Source organism: Amblyomma maculatum, chromosome 5 (assembly GCF_055883805.1).
Source record: "Amblyomma maculatum isolate TAMU_Amacu chromosome 5, ASM5588380v1, whole genome shotgun sequence".
Lineage (NCBI taxonomy): Eukaryota > Metazoa > Arthropoda > Arachnida > Ixodida > Ixodidae > Amblyomma > Amblyomma maculatum.
Window position 1 is genome coordinate 127,353,300 of NC_139348.1, and position 22,352 is coordinate 127,375,651.

At 42.2% G+C, this 22,352-nt stretch overlaps 1 protein-coding gene across 1 annotated transcript; it reads right to left on the reverse strand.

Annotated features, from left to right (window-relative positions):
• Positions 1-10,568: 10,568 nt before the first annotated feature.
• Positions 10,569-21,483, reverse strand: LOC146189500 (uncharacterized). Its single transcript, XM_084603272.1, has 5 exons — positions 21,351-21,483; positions 19,284-19,441; positions 13,785-13,858; positions 11,673-11,756; positions 10,569-10,774 (listed from the first exon to the last, which is right to left on the reverse strand). Exons 1-5 carry the CDS (start codon positions 21,474-21,476, stop codon positions 10,641-10,643), a joined length of 576 nt encoding a protein of 191 aa, XP_084459398.1. The 5' UTR covers positions 21,477-21,483; the 3' UTR covers positions 10,569-10,640.
• Between the last annotated feature and the right edge of the window lie 869 nt (positions 21,484-22,352).

Sequence of the window (22,352 nt, forward strand, 5' to 3'; positions counted from 1 at the left end):
TTTTTGTAGCATTCATTTTAGCACCATCCATGCTGCGCGTTATAAGTGGAAGTGACTTTGTGCTCCTTTGTAGTTATATATGTTTGATTCCACGAGCGCAGGCTGTTATTCTCGTTAAAGCATATTACAGTTAAATGAGATATGTCCCTGGGACGTAAAAAAGACAGCAAAATATACATTGGAAATGCCAAAATAAAGAAAATGCTGCGTAGTTTCATTCCTGAAATGACAACTACTACTGCCGGTAAGATCGAGATTAAACGAAGTCTAGCCCCGCGATACGCCCTCTTTGAGCTTTTACATAGACAAATGTGAGCATCTGAAACTAAACTGGGACCGCAGTGTTGTGAGTGGTGTAAACAGCTGCTCCAAATTTCCACGAATGAATCACTACTGTGAAAGCAACTGCCTTATCATATGTTGGTTATCGTAGCAGGGTACTGGTTGTAAAAGGCATCAATGAAAGATGAAGCAGACATATACTCCATGTTTTGGAAATCATGCTGGACATCAATCTGCAAGAGTCAAATAATATCACACATTAGGCTAAGTAATTTCCTATTTAGTATGGTTGGCACGTATTTCATTTTGTTTTTGTATACTCATCAAATAACAAAAATGCAGAAATCTCGTCTCAGTCTGAGCTGGCTGATCACGGTCTTTGGTAAATGTAGGTTGGCAGTAGTTAGCCCGTAATTAATTTCGTCTACGACGCCTGCTATTCGATGTGGTTGGCATAGGTGCTCCTTGATCACCCTGCTTGATCACCCAACGACGAATAAGAAAATGGCAAAATACCATACTTCCCGAATTCATTAGTAACGTGTAATTTTTCACGATCGTTCATGGCTTTGAATAGCAGCTCACCTACATTCTGCATCGTGCACTGTGCCCGAGCAGAGATTGTATGCTATTTGTTTGTTCTGAACAACTGGCATGCAGTGTCCATTTTATGGGCACTTGCATGAATTAATTTTATCTTCATAAAAATTACAACCTAGGACACCATAGTAATTTTACGCAGCCAACAAGAAGACGCAGTAACAATATAAATACATAACCTGTCACTGTGGATCCCATGTTCCTCGCTGCAAGGCTCCGAAACTGAACGTCACTGAACACACGTTTGGTGGATACGTAGTGGCAGCTGTTGGTTCTTCTACAAACCTAATACTTTACTGGGATTGCGCTAGGTGGCATCATGCCAAATATGTCGCATTTTCCTAATGTCTCACTTTAGCCTGCCATACCCTATACTTGTGGAAATGCGTGGTGTTGTTGAATAATTTAGGTCATAGCAAAGATCGAAGACAATTTGTAGAATTCATCGAAAAACTTTATTTAAAGAGATTCAACTGCATCCGTAGTTGCGCCTATGTGCCCGAGTTCCCAACATCTGTCTTCGCAGTGGTCATTCTGTTCGCGATTGTGGGTGCTCTTTGTTCTGGGCTTCATTGCCGCGCCCTAGGACATTGGACAAAATGGTTGTGAACGTCTTGACGAGGTCTGCGGCCTGCACAGCCGGTAGAGCAACCAGTAGCGCCACTGCAAAATAAATCAAGTAGAAGTTACAGGCAGCTATATTCTTCACAAACCACTGATGACACAATGGCAACAACCGACCGCTAGAATAGTCACGCCTATCTGTGGAGACACATAAGAACGTAATACGCCAAATCAAAGAGAAGTCTCCAAATATACTTCAGAGGCAGCTGGTGTTACTCTGCTGGCAGTGTAAATGTGCGCGTAGAAACAAATTTTGCTCACTCATGAGTTCCTTATTTCTAAAGGTGAAGTGATATTGACGCGTCATATATGCATATTTGTTTATGTATGCGTTAAAAATGTTGGCAGAAAGAGCTTACCGATGACAACCAGGAAAGCAGCAGGAAATTTATTGACTAGTGACATGGCTCCTTAGTTCCAGAGCTGCATAACGAGACAAGGAAGAGAAGCGTTGAACATTTTTATTTACGACCATTGGGCGCGCAGTGAAATGTAAAAGAACTTTACGCACTAAATTGTTTAGGGTAACACAACAAAATGCGTCAAGCCTGGCGAAACCTCCTGTGAATATAAAATTGATCTAATTATAGCAATTCATAAGAGATTTCAAGAAAACTTGAGCACTGTCCACGCCATTTTTGTGTGCCCTAAGGTAGTTTGCCACCGTCACAGCACCCACTGCTTAAGGGGGTTGTGAACGGTCAAAAGGAATGGTGTGGCGAAGTGTACAGTGCTCACTGTGCGTTCCTGTGAAAAGCGAGAACAACCCGAAGGGGATCGTTACACGTTCATTCGGTGCAGCTGTGTTTCAATTGTTTTTGCGTTTTACCTTAATAATGTTTTACGCCACAAATTATCTTGATTTATTATTCAATGCTTGTATATATTTCCTTTAAATCGTAATCCTGTATTTCACCGTTAGAGGAGACTTAGGTCAGACTGATAGCCACCATAATAATGTGAGTAAATAGGCTTCATGTTACGCTACTCGCGCCTCGCTTTTAAATGCGTTGCCCATAGTACACTAGATGCTCTTGGGTAGAACGAGAAGGAGATGGGTACATAGTATAAAAAAGCACTGAACAATAGTAGAGTTAAAACCTCAGTTCGCAGGTCGAGGCAACGTTTCTACAAGTAGACTTGTCTTCGCACAGACAAAGTCTAGTCCACTTGTCGAAACGTTGCCTCGACTTGCGAACTGAGGCTTCCCTTATACCCATGTTCACTGCTCTCCTAGATGCTCTTAAAACATAATAGTGAGGAGATTAAAAGTTTGGCTAGGTAGATAATGGCGCTTATGAAGCTGCATACGTATGCAACAAGCGGCCATTCTTAATGACTTGACACTTCGGTAATTATGAAGTGAAGAAGAGTAGCGATCTGTGCGGCCTCTTGAGAAGCTCAATATATTTATTCCACAGCGAACAAGCAGCAAACGTAGAACGTAAAAAATGCGGTGGAATGCTGTTTATGTAAGTCTTGTAAGCTAATCGTGTTAGCTTTATATAGGCCTGCAGCAAAAATACAAAACACCAAAAGTGGGCGAGGGACACGCTGCGCCTTATCGACATTATTTAAAATTGCGCAAGAGCGGCACCTTATGCAGCTGGCAGAAAATTTTGCCGATTAGGAATTGAAACTATGAAGGAATGATTTTACGAGGCCTTCATCTTCACAGCAGTAAATTTCGCGTTCATATACATTCTCAACTAGAAGCCGTTCATATTTATTTATCCAAACAATTAGCAAAATCAGAATAAAGATTTTTGTCATAGCTTGTTCCCCTGTTGATATCAACAGCTTCAGGCGGAAACCATGCGTTGTTTTCACTTCTTTCCGCGGGTTTCTTCTTTAAGTCGTCACACAGAGTGAACGCAGCAGGTTGTAATGATCACCAGGATATTATGTGATTTTCTACCCAAATTTGTCCTGTGTGATTGCCTGTTTCAGGCAAGAGAAACGTTCGTAATAAAAGCACTAACTCCTACATACGAAATTCTGAGTATAGCATCTCGTAACGATGAAGCCTAAGGTTGCGATAAGTCACAGAAAATTTCGACTCTGTAAAGGTAAGAAAATCGTTAGAGGAGAAAAGTCGTGGAAAAAAGTACAGGAAAAGTGAAATGACCGAAAGTATTCCTTTCCTGCTCTGGAAGAAAACAATGCGGGTAAAACGGATCTTTTGTTGAAGACCATAGTATCCCATTTCGCTGTAACCCAGAAGTAATGAACAGCCTCGTTTGAAGATCCTTCATTTTGCAAACTTATTCCTAAGTGTGTTTTCATTTCTTCATATCCTGATAATTATTAGGACACAAAAGACTTCTTCAGAGCATTATTTATTTACCACCCTCTTCTTAGAGCAGGCACGACTTCTTCAGAGCATTATTTATTTACCACCCTTTGCTTAGAGCAGGCATGTACTAGCGGCATTTGGATGTTTTCATGCACACAGGGAGAGTTTTCAGAGCGCAAATTTTACGTTCAAGCTGAAGAACATGATCAGTATCTATAGCGTGCCATAAAGACAATGCAGTTCGGTCCACACATTGCTATCGGCACACTTCCTGCCAGCATTTGACGCAATCGATTCTTGTAGTTTTTAAAGCCTCTATCTAAAGAAAGTATCAAGAAGCTGATCTAAGCCTCATGTAGTTTGTTGAGCACAAATAGCTACAGAATGCGTGCCCTTCCAAATGCGCACTTGCCAAGCACTAGTATCGAGAAATGTCTTACCTGTGGGCTTGATGAAAAACGGTATGCTGCTGTGGTAGCAGGAATTATTCTGGCTATGTTGTTATCCAGATTTTATTTTATAGCAAGAACTATCTGGAACCATCTAAATATAAAGGAAAAAAAAGCGCGCTAACCCAATAACTTTCCGCGCACATACGCGCCAAATATTTTCGCTAGATTTTGCAGCAAGAGGTAATTATAAGAAATGTCAAGTTGACACTTACATGACCGACGTGTCACGTTCATTGTAAAACGAACAAGCGGTTTGATCACCTGTGGCCCCTCAGAAGTGAGGTGATGAGAAAGAGATCCCGCAGAGCCCACTGATGAACATAAAGCCATTGGAAGGCAGGGTTTCACAAGAAGAGCCAGCACGGAGCAAATGAAATTATCAATAGAGGCCCTTTGATCTTTTTACACTAGTGAGGCAGGTTTGACACAATTTGTAGGAAAAAGAAAAAATTTCGAAATTAAGTTTTAAAATCATACCGCTGGAATTTCTGAGGGTGTATACAGGCGCTAGAAAATAAAACGTTTGGCTCCATCTTCTTTTCTGAAATGCATTCAGTGCACTCGGGGAACACCTCACAGTGCAATTTAGGATTTGTAAGTAAACTGTGCCGCATACCGGCTGCCATTTTTTTTTTGAATGGTTAAGAAAATCTCTTTGTTTTAGTGCACTTACTTTGAGATACTACTGATTCCTGATACGTCTTTCACGTCTTTCATGTCACTGTTATTGTTAGATGAAGTTTGTTGCTCTCGTTGTCCTAATAGAAAGATTCTTGCACAACGTTACGGAGAAGAGTGCTATCTAGTGTTGCATAACAGGCTTTAGTGTTTTAATACTAAACACTTTAAAGTTTCAATACTATAAACGTAATGCTTGCGTTACTGAAAGTAAATGACAAGTTTTTTTTTTAATTTATTAGCGATCGTACCACCGTCAGTTGCAGCTTTGTTTTGTAACGTTTATTTTACGTCATAATGCTGAAGGAGCCGTTCATAAATAATCCACAGTTGGCGTGGAAACTCTCATGGAAACCTGAAAGCTGACATGGTCGAGCCTTAACTAAACGTAGACAATTACCTAACATTGCGTTTGGGATGAGATGCGAACTCGGGGCTCTCGTTTAAAATGGGTTCATGATATTAGAATCAGCCTGCCAAGACCATTGCATTCACGTTACCCCGAGACCCTTCAGACGAGGTCGTACGGTTTCGTTAAAGCGGGACATTATACTTGGGCTGGTAGCCTACGTAGTCGCGACATACCTTTAAAGGCGAAGCTTAAGTGGCCCCATAACTGTTTGCAAAGTGAGAATGAGGACTCTGTACTGAATGTTCCATTTCGTATGCATAGTGGCCATGACGCACGCCACAAAAATGCTTATGAAAGTGCACAGAAATTATACGCAGAAACTTACCGACGTCTCAAAAAGCCGTCTATATTGCCACGTGCCTAGCGCCGCGCGGCTGCCGTGCTTGGTGCCGACGACGACGAAGCGGTTATTGGCTCGAGAGGTGCGCTGTTCCTGGACACTGTTATCGGAGCTAGAAGACGCACACAATTACATGGACACCTGGACACGAAGGCCTAGAAGGAAATGAGGTAGCGAATGATCTAGCCCGAGCTCTCACAAACCGGGCGGATCCCCATCACTACCTCACCCCTCTCCTAGGACCCTACGGCGACAGGCTGGAACACCTACGGTTAGAAAGAAGAATTTTCTCACCACCACACAAACAACTTCCTTCCTCGGACGCTATAGACTGGAGAAAAATACAAACAAACACATTCCCTAATCTTCAAATTTTAAATAAGATAAGCCCAACAAAATACACGAGTTACTGTCCTTGGTTCGGTGCAAGCCCCACACTCTATCACATCTCTTGGGAATGCCAGGACAAACCTGACCCAACGTTACTAGTGCCATTTCCGACACACGAGCAGTGGGAGGCGGCCCTGACCAGCGACAACCTGGACCATCAAGCCTGGATTATCCAGCTAGTCCGCAAGTCAGCTGCTGCCAGCGGAGCCCTGGACTAGGGGCACCGACCACCCAGCTCCTGCGAATTTTTACTCATTATTATGCTCATTAAAAGTTTTCTCTCTCTCTCTCTCTCTCTCTCAGGTCTTCGTCTACGTGTGCCTTCACGGCTCCCTGTGGCTTGAGTCACGACAATATTTTACATCTTGAGGATAACAGCGCGGGACACAGGACGGGAGCACAAGATTAGAGGACGACACAACGAGCGCAGCGCTCGTTGTGTCGTCCTCTAATCTTGTGCTCCCGTCCTGTGTCCCGCACTGTTATCCTCAAGATGCATAACCAACATGCCCAAGCTGCTATTCGAGCTAATATTTTACAGTTCAGGAGCAGATCATTTTATTCCTATTTTAGAGTTCATACGGGAACATAAGCGAATGAATACATTTAATCTAATGCAGAAGGCAAGAAATATTGAAAAAGAAGGAGCTTCGGCTGTGTGCCACCACCGGTAAAAGACGTTTCCCGAAAAAGAAAACGCTATACATGTTATTCGTATTGCAGAAGATCCGGTAAGTGGCGAAGCGATTCTCAAATTTATTTTGTCAGAGCAAGCTTATTTTTCAGGTGGCGGTTGGCTCCATAATCTCCAGAAAGAAATGAAACGATCGACCTTGCTGTTAGGCTGCATATCGTAACATTTATTTCAAAGGGGCATAGCTTTAGAGGTTCTTTACTGCGAGATGTGGTCTTAAGCTGTTATCTACTCCACCTTGGGGGATTCCCCTAAATATTTGACCACCACTAAGCTGTTAAGGCACGCTTACTACCCGGTGTTTCTTGAATCATAAATAAGGGGAAAACAATGATGTTAAAATGAAGAGAAGTGGAATAAACTTTTCGTTATTTTGGATGATATGAAGAGTACAGTAATGCTTGACACCTTTTCTCACAATTAGGTTTCTGACACTCCTGTATATTCTTTAAAAGTAGCTCGACTTTTAAATGTTCAACTATAGCTTTGCTAGATGATAAGGCCCTAACCCTAAACATATATGTAATAAGAAATGAAAGACTGGCGGTGCATTGACTTTCATATACTGCACCTGTTCTCGATTCTTTTTGTGAGCATGTCAAAGTGATAAGCACAGACGCCATTGGACAGATGTCATTATGTTTTCCGTTTGATGGCTTGCTATAATGTGCTTTCGCAAAAATGTAAGTACCGCAGTAACAATGTAGCTCAATGACAAACCAGTCATTTAGAAAATGACAACAGGCGAATATTGTTTAATTTTGTGTTAATTGCCATACAAGCAAGACTTTATCAAAAAATTTATTTGCGCTAAAAAATTACTTTATTTTCATTTAGGCCTTTTTATCAAATCGGCTGTAGCCTACAGTGGCCTTCATACTCACTTGTAATCACTTACATATGAGCTCACTCAACGACTAACTCCTGCAAGATATAATACCGTGAACTTGTCTGAAATGAAATATTTTGTTCATTTCGGCATCATTTGTTGCCGTTAGAAGTAACAAAATTTTATTCATTCCTTGTATGCACCGCATGGTGCACAATCTTAGGAATGCTGGCACAAAGTTTGATGTTAACATTGTTTTCACAGCTCTGTTAAATATGGAAAGCGCATGCCCAATGAAGAAGAATAGATTAGAACGTAGATGAAATGACAACCCTTGTGTAAACACAGTACGTCACAGATCACCGTGCGTGAAATGTGTATGTGTCGTTATTTGTCAAGTCCCACTTTCGCGTAAAAAAGTCAGTTTCGGTCAAACAGGGCTCTGCCCGAACATTCACATCACATTGCATTTTTTGCCATAGTATGGTACCGTGTAGATTCAGGCGCAGCCTTCGTTGCCCCAGTGTACATTTAACAATATCTGATTAGGCGGATGTCTGTCGAGCTTTCGGGTCTAGCTCCCTGTGCAGAATGCACAAATGAAGCGGGCAGAATCGACGAATCCTATCCAATAAACTCCGTTCTTTTGTCTTTTTGTTTAGTTCGCAGCTGTTCTGGAAATGGATGAAAACATTATACTAGAACAAATAGGAGACATATATTTAACTGCCGTTCATTTACAGAAAAACAGATGTATGAAAGAAACAGACTTAAGAGGGAGCAGTTGGAACTCGAACTTTTAAATTAGTGCATTCTTTAACACTCACTCGTGAAATGTATGATTGAAGCACGAGGTGCCGTAAATATTTTGTACATGAATTAAACATTATGTTTGATGACATTTCGGGTAATGCATCGATGCCTCAGACCACCCTAAACTTACATCAATTACCACAAACGTGACGTTATCTGAAGGCACGTCCTTCTCCGAACACGAAGATAAAAACCGCTCATAATGCTTGAAGTTCATCGGACGGAAATGTCAGCTGGAGAGGGACTACAGCTGCATGAAGGCATCTCCATCTTGGCAATATTTATCGATTTCCAATGTTCAGACTTCCCGTCCTGGTTGCTGGATGAGGGCAGCACGGACCCCAAGCGTGATGAAGAGGACTAAAAGTTTGCTTCAGGTAAACATATTTCGCTGAAGGTGATATAAGAGACGAAATATAAGATGTGACTTCAAGAAACTTTTAAAAACAAACAAAGCAAATAAATATACATATCTCCTTATTGTGACTTGTCTCTAAGGAAGGTACATGTATAGTTCCTATGGTTTGCGAAACAATGAGCAATCGACGATGACCACGGAGGCCCGTTTCAATATCAATCAATCAATCAATCAATCAATCAATCAATCAATCAATCAATAAATCAATCAATTTTTATTTCAAACACAACAAAACCCACACAAGGAACATTGCAACAACCATCTGGATCCTTAGCTCGCAGGCTAGTTAGGATCCATGCACATAATGTTAAAAAAATTATTTAGTAGACAGCACAGACATTTGGCAAAATTTCAAAAGGAGTAAGAGTCACAACCTATCGTAATAGTACGGTAATATTGTAATATCCGCAAGGGATTGAGAGAAATTTAAGATTTGGGGTATTTTATATACCATGTGAATTTCGATATGTTCCATTGTGTAGAGCAGACGATAAAAAAAATACCCGTGAAGATGAACACTTCTCATTAGATCGGTGACAATACCGTATTGGTAAATTTCTGGCCGTGCTTGATTTGCGATAGCGGTTGGCAGACCATCTCCAGTATCAATGAAAGCACAGCTCTCTAAATCACATGTAGCCCTATTTACTCACCTGTCGCAAAGGACGCTGGCATTGACCTCAACATATGCTGGGAACTAGGACAGGTAAGAGTAGTCTATGATACTGAATATATCTGCTGGTTGGACTTGTAAGTATAAAATAGAACTTATTGGCATTGACCTCAACATATGCTGGGAACTAGGACAGGTAAGAGTAGTCTATGATACTGAATATATCTGCTGGTTGGACTTGTAAGTATAAAATAGAACTTATTTCAGCATTTAGTTTACGTTGTGATTAAAAGCTTTATGAATTATGGGACTACATATGTATACAAACTACTATCTTTTTTTACATGCACATATCACATTTCCTTAATCTATAGTGAAATTCACCCTATTGTTTACAAATTTTTTTCTGGAGAACGAGATAACCTTTTAGAGACTGGGTCGGGTAGCTTTGACAGTCGTCATTTGGTATCACTTTGCAAAAACATGTTGTCTTTTAAAAGGGAGTTTTCTTTTAGCGCAGGAAGCTGTGTTCGATATAGGTGCTCCTGCGGCCCTGCGATTCATTCGCAATATTCATAATGCAATAATCCTGCGGAGCAACTAGAGTATAATGCTGCGGAAGGCTCATTATCAATGTCTTTGTTTGCCTGTACAGAAAGTGTCTACTACTGCGATGATCTCTTGTCAGCAATGTTATTCACCGTTCTTGCAGATATATTGCATTAGGCTATATGTTCTGCAGATAACTTTTCCCTACTCAAAACAAATCAAAGGTTATAACAAGAAGTCAAAACGGAGCAAACTTTTCCTGTAATTATTACTTCAGTGTGAATACACGGTTCTGTTTTTATGAAGCATTCCGGCGATAATCACGATCTGATTGTGCAAAAGCTCACCTGTTTTGAATATAGCTGGTTACCTAAATGTATAGGTATTGTAGGTAGAATCAATGAATGGCGGTGAATGTGTACGCTGTAAGATTTATGTAGGATGCAAAAAATAAGCTTTTGTCCAAAATGTGACAATACTGATGATAAAGTTACATTTATATTAATACTCTCGTTGTGCATAATTCCAACGATATTTTTACATCTATGCAAATAACGAGTCATTAAAAAAATGCGTTTTTTAACCTTTTTTTTTTTATTGAGCCGGTCGTTATTATGGACACAACAATTTGAACAAAATGTTTTCTGTCTCTACATTTTCTCTTTACAGTTGTCATAGACCTGGCATTTCCGAGACGTACCGCAAACAAGATCGTATACAAACTCGCAGCATGCGAGGTCTTCATTAAGAGAGGCTTCGGTCTTCCAAAGGCTGCATCCCTGGCCTGTAAAAAGAGAGATGGGCTGTTGTTTGTCGCTATAACAGCATTTAACGTTCACAACGAACAGCAAGTGGGGAATAACTTCGTGTTAAAGCGACACAAAAGGATCGGAGTCAACGAAAAGGTAAAATACGAGCTCTTGTAACTGATCTAACACTGATACGTGCTTTATAAAAGAGACGGAAATTCATATTAAATATTCACCCTCTTCACAAAAAAAAAACACACGCTGTGTTGACTCATTTTGCATAAATGCCGAATACTTGGTGCGTACGATGTCTTTTTTCGCCCCTTTGCCGCGATGTGTTACAACCTTCAGAGGAAAGGTAGGCGCCAGCGAAAAGGTAAATTCCTTTTTAAAGCCTGCCCTTTTAATGTCCACCGTATTATTTAAGCCGTTAAAACAAGAAAAGCTTATTTCGCATTTCCGCAAACCGCGATGGCTCAGCGACGAGTCCGTTCAATTAGTGGAACAGACAAATGGAAGCAATCATTGCAATGATGGCAGTTTTTCGTTATAGGCAAAAAGCCCTTCGCACGTTAGGCTCATTTCACCGCATATCAAATAACTTTAGATGATTGAAATCTGTACGAATCGCGTCACAATAGGGGCCCTTCATATAGCATGTTCCGCAGTAGGACGTTTAGAACGACAGTTTTTAAATTCACAGAAAAGATTACAGATTCCTTTGTCAGCAACGCTCTTTGCGTATGTGCGGCTGATGTTTGACGTGCAATAGTATCTTTTAAATTACAGTTGCAACAAGGCGCTGGCTAGGAGTTATGGGTGCCAATTGTTTCGGAAGTAACACAAACAAGACAATTCACACATTTAGTAGGAAATTCTTCTGCATAACCAGACGCGCTAGAAAAAAATAAAATGATAAAATGATTCCCTCACCATTTTCAATGTAACTATGACGGAATATCTTGCACTTGCGGCAGTCCGTGTATACCGATGTGATGTTGAAGATTATTTGCGGCACTGAAATAAATACACAAAAAATGTAATCCCATGCAATAGTTATCATCGCTGTGTAGCTTAATTATTCACTAGAAAAATGAACAATTTCAGATATGAGAAGATTGGCTAAATCTTTATGCTCGCAAAAGGACCCTCTTTTGCGGCACATACTTTGTAATTGAAGCGTTCCTAATTACCTTTAGTTGCTCATGAACGAATATTTAATATTACTTTCGAAAATTGGTTTTAAAAACCAAATGAAGTTAAAGAAAAAACTAACTTGTCGGCATCTTTAAAACACTCTCTAATTTTTACAGAACTGTCGGAATAAAATGGTGGTATGTGTTAATTTCGAAGTTTTTCTGTACAAGGTCTGCAGTAACATTGTACTTGTTTTTCATTTGGACCCATTACTAGCCGTAAAGGCTATGGGTCCAACCAATTGTTCGTGTATTGTTTTTTAGCACAAATAAAGAAAATAAAGGCAAAAAAAAACCACGCTGCAGTGAATAGACAGGCCTTGTCCATGCATCAAGAGACCACTTTTTGCTCAGCACAAGATTTAACATTGAAGTTTTGTTATTAGTATTACCAATTTAATATCCGCATGATGCCTTACAAAAGTTTTGATACGGAAGGTTTGTTATGCACTAAAGTAAATCAGAAAGCTTTCTTTAAATATTTGTGTTTAAAACCGACGCATATAAGGCAGTTTCTCATTTGGGTGGTGAAGCTAGGTGCGCCCCATCTCAGTATTTCATTCTATCGAATCCTTGGCAGTATAGGTATCCCAAATTATTTATCTGCTTTCTATATCCGAGAGGACACGTTCAACTAATATAGTGTTCGTAAATCCTTGTGCGTGATAGCTTGAATCATTTGTGAAACAATAATGCATTGACACAGGGCCTCCGAGGTGTTTACATAAACAGAACTATCTTAGCGCCAATACAGGTTATTATTTTGCACTCTTTTCAGTGCCATATGTAAAACAAGCAGTTTACCCCTAGTCAGCTGAATGGAATCGTTTACGTATAGCTGACAAGTGGGTTGTCTTGTCATGAAAACTATATCCTCCTCCTTCTTCATTGCCAGCAGACGCCCAGTCTGCTGAAACAGTGCAGTTTATGGGTTTAAACATTTTGAGTTTGTACATCTAGATAATCGTTAACGTATTCGTATCAATTCGATGGACATCTAGGTATGAGTTATACACTTCCGCAGCAATGTTATGGAATTTCAAGTTAATAACGTTAAAAAACTAACAAGTTGCGTTTTCTTGCATATGAACTGGTATCGAAAAGCGTTTCAGTGCTTATCTCTTCCAATAAACATTGCACGAATCTTATAATTGAGAAATAAAAGTACGGTAAATTTTCCTAAAATGAGTATCCTGAACGTTTATTGCCTATAAAAAGGTTTCACACCATATTCATTTGCGTTTGGATTGTTGGCAATACAGATCGTAATTCATACCGTGATATGTGCTGTGTAAAGAACCAAGTATGTAGTCATGATTGATATATGTTTTTACAGCGCACTGCCATGTCAGTGAGTTTCATAACGTTCTAACTTGACAGTGCAATGCTGTGAACGCCGTAACTACCGCATGAATATTATAAAGGTGAGGAATGGACAGCATTTACAACATGGCACTGTCAGGCGAGATTGGTACTCAGGACAGGCACAGGCTGAGGCAGAACGCCGACTGTTACCGTAATCTTTCGTTTCTTCCTCATCCGCAGAATGCATCGTATCAATATACCGCCGACTGCTAGCGGCGCCCAGGCATACTATAATCCCAACCGACATTATTACATTCACGTAGTTTGTCCGAGCTTGAATTTGCTATTGAAGAAAAACGTCCATTTTCTCTCGTATGAAATTCTTATCTAAGACAGTAGAATACTTGATACACGGGAGCAAGCTAAACGTTGTACACTTTCGACTAACGAGCATGTAGACACATCTCATTAACATAAAATATTCGTCTAAACTTGGCAGTGTCGACATCAGAAATATTGGTTCAGTAATCATATAATAACTTACCATCTATAGACTGTATTTGAATGACGTTTTGCACGCTATATCCTGGTGAAGACAGAAGCGTTGCCTTGACATTCCTGCGTGAGAACATGAAATATGGCTTAAATAGGTCCTAATTGTAAGATCAAAAGTAGCTATGAGCTTTTTAAACGAAGCGCACTCCACTGTGTTTCTTTTGAGCGTTCAAGAGCAAACAAAAAGGGGGGGGGGGGGGCTTTTTGTATGTTTTTGTGGCTGCGAGTGTAGTAGTTGTTGAACGGCTACAGAGGGGCAGCTTTAACGAGATTGTTTCGTCGACAAGGCAGGTGATATTCGTACACGACTGCACATAGGTAAACTTCCTGCGTGGGCAATACATTTACAACAAACAAATGCTCTATCCCCATTTCTGGCTTCATTGCCCACTCTTGCCCGAACATCCGAGACAGTGCTGCGCCCAGACAAACCAGCCATATTTGTAGCTGGTTTTTACACCCAAACTGGGGTTTCAATAGCGTTATGGTATAACAAATTGCAATGGTTAGTGGCTTTGACAGTTCGCCTTCCCGAACCGCTGTAATTCTTGTTCGTGCTACATACGTCCATACCGTGGTGGAGCACATAAAATCAGCAGGGATGGATTATTACGCTCCTTCATTATACATACCCTGGATGTCCTATTTTGTTCGGCGACGACTTTAATGGCCCACATCAAACTTGGGGTTATCGCTACACTTTTGTCAAGGAAGTATAGTGTTGGACGCATTTACTGTTGGAGATGTACTTTTTAATTCCTCAGGCATGACAACCCGATGGTGGGATCATCTCCATTCACCACATTCCTTTCCAGATGTCACATGGTGGTGTGGTGCATGTCCTGTCTCATGGGTCCGAGAACTAGACTGTTGGCTCAGTGACAATTATCCAGTACTCATTTGCTTGGACCGACATTGCCAGAGCTGCCAGAGATGCTGCTGCTTTGGTCAAAGAGTGGGACTTTTTCAGAACGGCACTAAACAACTCTCTCCCTGTAACTACGGATCCAATGGAATGTTTGCGCACGCCACTAAAGCTGCAAATCATTCCAATTGCTTAGAGGAAAGCCGACCGCCTCCGGATGAGCACCTTCTTCGGGTATGGCGACTCATCACGTAACGGAACTGGAGTCATTAGAGGCCACTCTCTTTTTAACGCCGAGATACACTACATCGGCTGACAACAGTGGCACATCGACATAACAAGCGCCTTTCTCGTCAGCAATGGCAGGACTGGTGCGCACCTCTAAACGCAACGTCTACTACTCAATCAATATTGCACCCTTCCGGTCCATGGAAATTGGAAGGCGTTTCAAAGGACCCCGCAGCCAACGCCTGTCTAGCGTCTGAACAGACGCCAAGCCAGTTTGCATTAGTGGTAGCCAAGAATTTATTTCCGGATTTCGACCATATTTCACCTCCATTTGCCAGACCAAACCATCTCCCGTCAAAAGCGGGCTCACATCCAAGCAATGAGGATGTCGAAGGTATTAAAAAAACCTTTCACAATAGCTAGATAAGAGCAGCTAGTTACCAGGCAAAATCGCACAAAGCTGCGGGACGGTTGAACTGACGTACAAAGTGCTTAAAATATTGAACAGCCAGATTTACCGTCGTACCCAAGAACATGCCTTCAATTGAACTTCTACTCCAAGCTGCACCCGAGGCCTGTCTTTCTTTTTTGCTTTTGTTTCAGAAACCAACCTCCGCTCGAATCTCTCCTCTAGTGGGGGCAAAACTTGAGTTTTTTCGAGAATATTGAGTCGGCAACGACGCTAACTTGCCGCTCCTCAACTGCCACACACTTGTAAACACGGCGGAAGTCGCATCCCTCGCCTGCTGTATGGAATTCATTCTACCAAACTTTTCACAAAAGTGGGTTAGACGAGGATGCACCGTATTTTTGTCCAACGATTTGGCTGAAAGTTACAGCGAGCTGGGATTTCTGGCACGCTATCTTTTTACGGGTGCGGCCGTAGCTGGCCTCCTGCCGTCCCTGCTGCCACTCTCACCGAGCATAGAGAACCGTGATCAGCCTGCGACACCAGTGCTGTAGTTAATCCTTGCATTACGCTTCTGTGGCGGGGCCACATTTCAAGATGTCATCGGATAAGTGAACAACGTTTCGGAGCCTACTGAGACCAGGGCTAAGGCGCGCATTTCACGCTTAATGGTGAGCTCGCCCGCTGCCGTACTCAAGCGGCGGCGGTGGCGGCGGCGCACTCCTTCCGTGGCTCGCACTGAGCTGTGGCTTTCGCATGCGGCGGTGAACTGTGAGGGAACAGCGTGTTGCATGCTGTAAGCTAGGGGCACTGGAGGCGCGATAGAGATGTGCGTACATCTGTGCTGCACCCCACGCATCAGTGGCTAGCCCATCGCCTAAGGGTTCATAGTACATCTTGAGACGTTCGGCGTGGTCGAGGGAGAGCTTTCGTGTGCTTGTCCTATGGAGGGATAATCGCGGTCGGCGAAGGGCAGGACTTTTCAAGCATGTTTTCAATTAGAGCTGCGAACTTGATTGCAAACAGCAGGCGGCATTTACTTCTTGGTGAGTCGAATTCAGCCTGGATGCGTTGCAATGCCCTGAGAAGCAGCACGCTTGTCTTCACCACTCGCTTCCGCGCCCTCTGAAAGCATTCGTAAAAGTTGGCGAATTTTGCATTTTTGTCTCCAATGTATTTTGATGTTTGTCACAGCCTGGCAACAAAAAAGGCAAGGCGTCAAATCGACGAGTGGACCTCACACCGAACTAATAAACAGAATAATTAGCATCATTTCTCAAAACACACATCATGTTCTTCGTACTCATCGTCCCCAGCAGCGACTGTTGCCAGATCGAAAACCATTTTCGGCCTTTTTCATAGCCACCTTTTTTATCCAGTCCGTAAAACAAGTTACGTTGCTGTTAATATCGTGGTTGCGCGCGAAAGCTGCTTAGAAGACACGAAATAAATATTGAGGGGGTACACACTTCAGCAAGCAGTTTTCGGGCAAATATTTTACCTTAATCTCGTCCCCATGCGCCATTTCTATTGCAAGCAGTTTTCGGGCAAATATTTTGCCTTAATCTCGTCCCCATGCGCCATTTCTATTGCTTCGAGTGGAGAAGGTATTCTCGACGAGGCGTTGTTGGAGGAAACACCGAGGGTCGTTCATGAATCTGAATCGGCCCTGGAGTGGAGGAGCGACCGTTTTCTCAAGTCCATGAAGTGGAGGTGGAGCATCGAGTCAAGGCGCATTTGTGAATATCGCTACTTGAGGCCCTGTACACAATTTTATCTGGAAATGTGCCGGCCCCATGGAAACGTTTTGAGGTGATGCCAGTCCCTAAGCCCGAAAGCCTCCCACTGAGTTGGGCAAATTTCGCCCAATAGCTCTTGCGCCCACTGTTTTTAAGGTAGTAGAACGCATGTTAGCTACTCGCCCGTCATAGTGGCTTGAACGATACGACTGCTAGCATCCAATTCAGATTACTTTGCGCATTCAATTATGTACTGGGAATGGGTTGAATCACCTTTCAAATATGGTATTACAATGAGGACGATCACGCAATATCCACACCATTTTAACAATGGACGTCCACAAGGCCTACGACAACGTCAGCTATTTAACGATTCTAGGCATTCTAAGCTGGACTTGTCTCGCACTCAGAGTATGCAACTTCGTGAGGTCATTCTTATAATATCGTTCCATCTCCATACGCATATGTAAAGAACGTGGTGGACACTTCAGCGTAATGAGGGATGTACCTCGAGGATCCGCGTTGGCACCAAGATTATTTAACATGGTGCTCCAACCTTTGGCCTGGAAAACCAGCTACAATTTCAGACATACTTTATCTGATGTAGGCAGATGATGTAATGACATGTTCGCTGCACACGAACCTAATCCGCCAAGTATTAGGCGTTCAAACTGCTTTTGACCATACATCTCAGTGGAGCACGAAGTTTAGCCTGGCGCATTTGGTAGAAAAGACAAACTTTGTTTATCACAAACCGATGGCTAGACGTGACGTTTACAAGCCCCAACACAGCTGTCATTGAACGGGCATCTACTCAATGCCGCTTCGTTGATGCGAGTTCTTAGTGTCGAACGCGACAGTTCTAGTCCTGCAACGCCATGGGTTCATTATACATAACAGAAGCCTGCAAGTACCCTGCATCTATTTCGACGCTTGCTGCAACATGGCTAGAACGTTAGTGCATTCCGTGTTGCAGCCTCGGCTTGTCTATCCAGCCCAGTTTCAACATCTCAAAGTACGTGATTGGGACTGCTTGGAAGCAGTCAATAGACAGATAACGCGCGCAATGGCTGGCCTTCCTCGCCTTACATTCATTCCCACTCTCCGAGGGGAAGCCCAGCTCTACGTACGTCGTGCTACGTCGTTCAGCGCGCATCCTGAAGCGTCAAGTTGTTCCTGCAGCGTCTGCACTAGCGCATCACTTTGACTCGTCTCATACGCTCCTTGATGCAACACCTTCGAAACCTCCATGGTAGCAATCACATGTGACAAACAACCGTCCGCTACGAGAAATGCGCCGAGTTCAAAATTCAGTGGCAGAAGCAGAGCCTGATCATTGTACAGATATTATAGGGCGCTTCAAGCTTTCGTAAACGCTGGCACGGACAATGATATTTTACATACTACCCTCATTTGTTCAACTCTTCCTGGAATGCGTCAGACATGTTCATATCGAACAAAAGCAACGCTCCTTCCTTCTCTAATACCAGAGCTCGTGGCGATTCGCGACAGTTCGTCTTCATCAGCAGAGAGGCTCTGTGCTGCACCGCCGACCCATTTGATCTTACATACAGATTCCATACCAGCTGTCCGAGACTGACGGCGTATGGCTTGTACCTAAGACAGCATCAACAACATCTGCTCTATAGTGCAAAAATTTCCTTGTCCTGTGTGTATGTTGTGGGCTCCACCCACTACGCCCCGTATGTTAAAAACTGATGATGCGTCCTGTCCCTAAAGGTTGACATACCCTTTGCTTATATTTAAGTTGGCTCCAGGAGACGCCGTCTTGCTTGCGAAAGAATTTCTCTGCCGCTCCACATGTGCCTTAATTCCGTCTCCTAGGTCCAACCTTCCCGACGGTCTAACTCACAGTGAGGAAGTGGCGTTGAGGAGGTTCTGCGTGAGTTCTACGTTGACAAGTGCCGTCAAATCCTCCTGGGCGTCGCAAAATGCTCTCCTGACCTGCTCTTTCTGCCCAGCTCCCGCTACGGAGGCGACGCTTGGCCATTTCCTTACATCTTGTCCTCGACTTCGCGTGGCCCGCAAGTTACACCTTAGAAGCCACGCTTAACACCCTACCCGGCCACCTGATACAAGAGTATGGACACATGGGACCCACCACCGAGAGTTGTGGACATTTATCGGTGCCACAGGCCTGCAACAATATATTTAGACCCTTGAGTAGAAGGGCATCCAAGGTTGGATAATATCTGGGAGGAAACATTCATTTGCATCCTTACTTACACAGTATTGTTGCCACCGTATTGCACTTGGAATGTGCCGGAGCCGTCAACGAAGGGTCCTGTCTCGGCGATGATGATGCACTTTGCTTCCCCTCCAAAAAGCGGGTCCTCTTTGTAATTTCTGTACATTATGTAATAAGTGTCTTGCAGTGGGAAGCACTGAAATAAAAGAGAAGAGAGAAATAAGAAAGAACTGGCACATATTCAGAATACCCCTGCAACATTTTTACGGCTCCTGCGACAGCATAAATAAATAAATAAATAAATAAATAAATAAATAAATAAATAAATAAATAAATAAATAAATAAATAAATAAATAAATAAATAAATAAATAAATAAATAAATAAATAAATAAATAAATAAATAAATAAATAAATAAATAAATAAATAAATAAATGAGTCCATTACTTTGAATGGTCGTACTGGTAGCTAAGGATATATCTTGACGTTCTTTAATGCTTATACCACTCTTACTTTGTTCCAGAAGTACAAGTTTCCCGAGTCATATTCTTAGAAAGCAAGCGTTCTTGTTTGTTTTGGGTAATGATTTTTAACGCTTAAATTTATGCTGCACCAATTTCATGGCGCAGCAAACAACAGAACCTTACGGACAACACACTTCCGTTTCTCCGTACTATTTGTTGTCCCTAGTTGACCATTTGGTTCTCGCTTATCTTGAGCCTACTGTCGGCATAAACACGCCATAATCACATAGTGCGCTATAGTTCATCCAGAGATAGGTGCCTTTGCGACGCGTTTGTCAACAAGAAAACAAACAAAATATCTCTGCCTAATTGTGCACAATTTGTCGAAGTCACTCCCTTGCACTCACATCCATATGCTGTTTATGTATATTCTTCTATACTGTGGTCGTAGGTCAGTGAACGCGATTTAAATAGACGCGCGTGTGTTATATGTCAGAGAAAGATAAAGGAGTCTGGGAGGTATAAAAGAATTTCGAGTATTCCTCTACGAAACCTCTAGTATATGCTAAAGTTTTTTTTAGAATAGGGCTTTAAAATTCGTATCATTGCTCTGATAAATACAGTGGTGCATTGAAAGATGCTAACATGATAGGTGGGGTACAATTATTTTGCCATTATAGGTGCATGTACAAACAATCAAAAAGAGAGAACACGTACTAGCATACAGGTAGAGCTGCTGTCGTTTACAGATTATGAGTGCTTAAAAAATGAAAGCCAATATTCATTTTTTTTCTCAGTGTTTTGCCCGTTCTTGGAAGAATGATACTTAGCTCGACTGTTATGTACTTTATGTAGATTATCAGTATTTTGTTTTACAAAATAAAGCGAATGATATTTTGCAGTGTTACGGAGCATGTTAAAGCTTTAACTATTTCGACATCTTTTTAAATCACAGCATTAAGTCTTAAAACGGAAATGATGCCGGCAAATGACCGATCATTTAGGCCGCAGTGCTTCACTGTGCCATCTGACAATTGAAAACGTGTGCGTACATAAATTCTTTGTTGTGGTGCGTAGTCATGGCTGCCTCTGGGCGACGGGTTGCCACGATATGGCTTTCTGAAGTATAATTCCGTCTACTATCCTTGACAAGAAATGATATCGCTAAACGGACTTGAAACTTGAGCTGAACTCCTTCATAACGGTGCGGATCACCCTCCTTCTTTTTTAGTGTTGGGTTCCATTGGTACCTTAGACACTTTCTTAAGAATTTGCATAAAAACTTTGTAAACAATTCAGACACAGTACACATTTTACAGCCGAAGTATTTATGCTTGACAGAAAAATAATTATGGCTTGGTAGTCTATCACTGCATTCACAAATTCTACAATTAACGACTCATTTAGAACCGTCCTGGCGGAGAGGAATTTTTTTCATGCGGTGGTGAATAAAAAGCAACAATTAACGGCGCGGAAAGCCTTTGTGTCTCGCGATTGTGTATGGTACCTGTTAATTTGGGAGCAGATTTGCATTTAAATGAATATGGCAAATACATTTCTCTGAGAGGAACAAGAAGACAAAATTGTTGGTTTTTTTGTCTCAAGTATAAACAAATAATGGCGGGGGATTAGGGCACTTACTTTTCCTTCGTTCTGGTAGGCACCGAGTTCCGGATTGTTTTCTGGAAAGCTGGAGCTGCCGCCATATGCACGCGAGAAGAACACGGACGCGAGCTCAGCGGCTAGTATCAAGTGTGCCAGAGTCATGGCCTGTGCTTTGTAATCGTTTGGTCTGAAGTAGACTACCTACGCTGTTGTTTTTATACAGTACGCTGCGGTGTTTAAACTCTGATCGTTCACGACCTCGTTAGTTTCCTGCCCATTCCCTTAAAACAGAACTACACGTGCCTACATCTGCCAGATCTAGTTTGGAAGACTAGGTTTGCGCTCAAAACAGTGCAAAGGAAAACAAAAAATTTCTTTCCGGTTCGGTTTTATATCTGCCCGAAACAAAGAGAGATGTGAGTAAGCATGCCTCGCGCACGAACACAACTTTCTTTTTTTAATAACGTTGTTTTTTGCCTTAGGGCATAATGGAATGTGTAAAAATATTTAAAGGGGGTATTAAATGAAAGAAAAAAGGTTAGCTGTTCTGGTTTGGTTTGGTTTGTGGAGTTTAACGTCCCAAAGCAACTCAGGCTATAAAAGACAGCGTAGTGGAAGGCTCCGGAAATTTTGACCACCTGGAGTTCTTTAACGTGCACTGACATCGCGCAGCACACGAGCGCCTTGCTTTTCGCTTAATAAAGCTCAAGAGAGAGTGATAATAAGGCCCTTGAGTCCATGTAATTTATGAAGATGAGTTGTTCGGCGAAAGGCCCACTGCCGTCAGATGCCGAATTCTCGTCGGCTTCAGTGCCGAGCAAACCCACAAGTGGTGGTCATTGAAGAAGGTAGAGTCGCCTGGCGAGTTGCATAATCTTCAGAGGTTTGAGAACTGAGTAGGTCACGTGGGACCCACACAATTCGAATGGCTTGCGAGATGCGAGTCGCCAGACGAGGTATATTCTGGCAGATTTCTGGGCTGCGACTGACGAGTTGGAGCAGACGTATTGCTTGTAGGGCGTCGGTGCGGATGAAAAT

Bases quoted from the DNA above. Each gene is read 5' to 3' on its own strand.
- LOC146189500 (XM_084603272.1), bottom strand. From the start codon at position 21,476: ATGACTCTGGCACACTTGATACTAGCCGCTGAGCTCGCGTCCGTGTTC. The intron at 19,442-21,350 runs GTAAGTGCCCTA...CTTTTATTTCAG, and splicing joins CCTACCAGAACGAAGGAAAA to TGCTTCCCACTGCAAGACAC. The intron at 11,757-13,784 runs GTAAGTTATTAT...TATTTATTTCAG, and splicing joins TCAAATACAGTCTATAGATG to TGCCGCAAATAATCTTCAAC.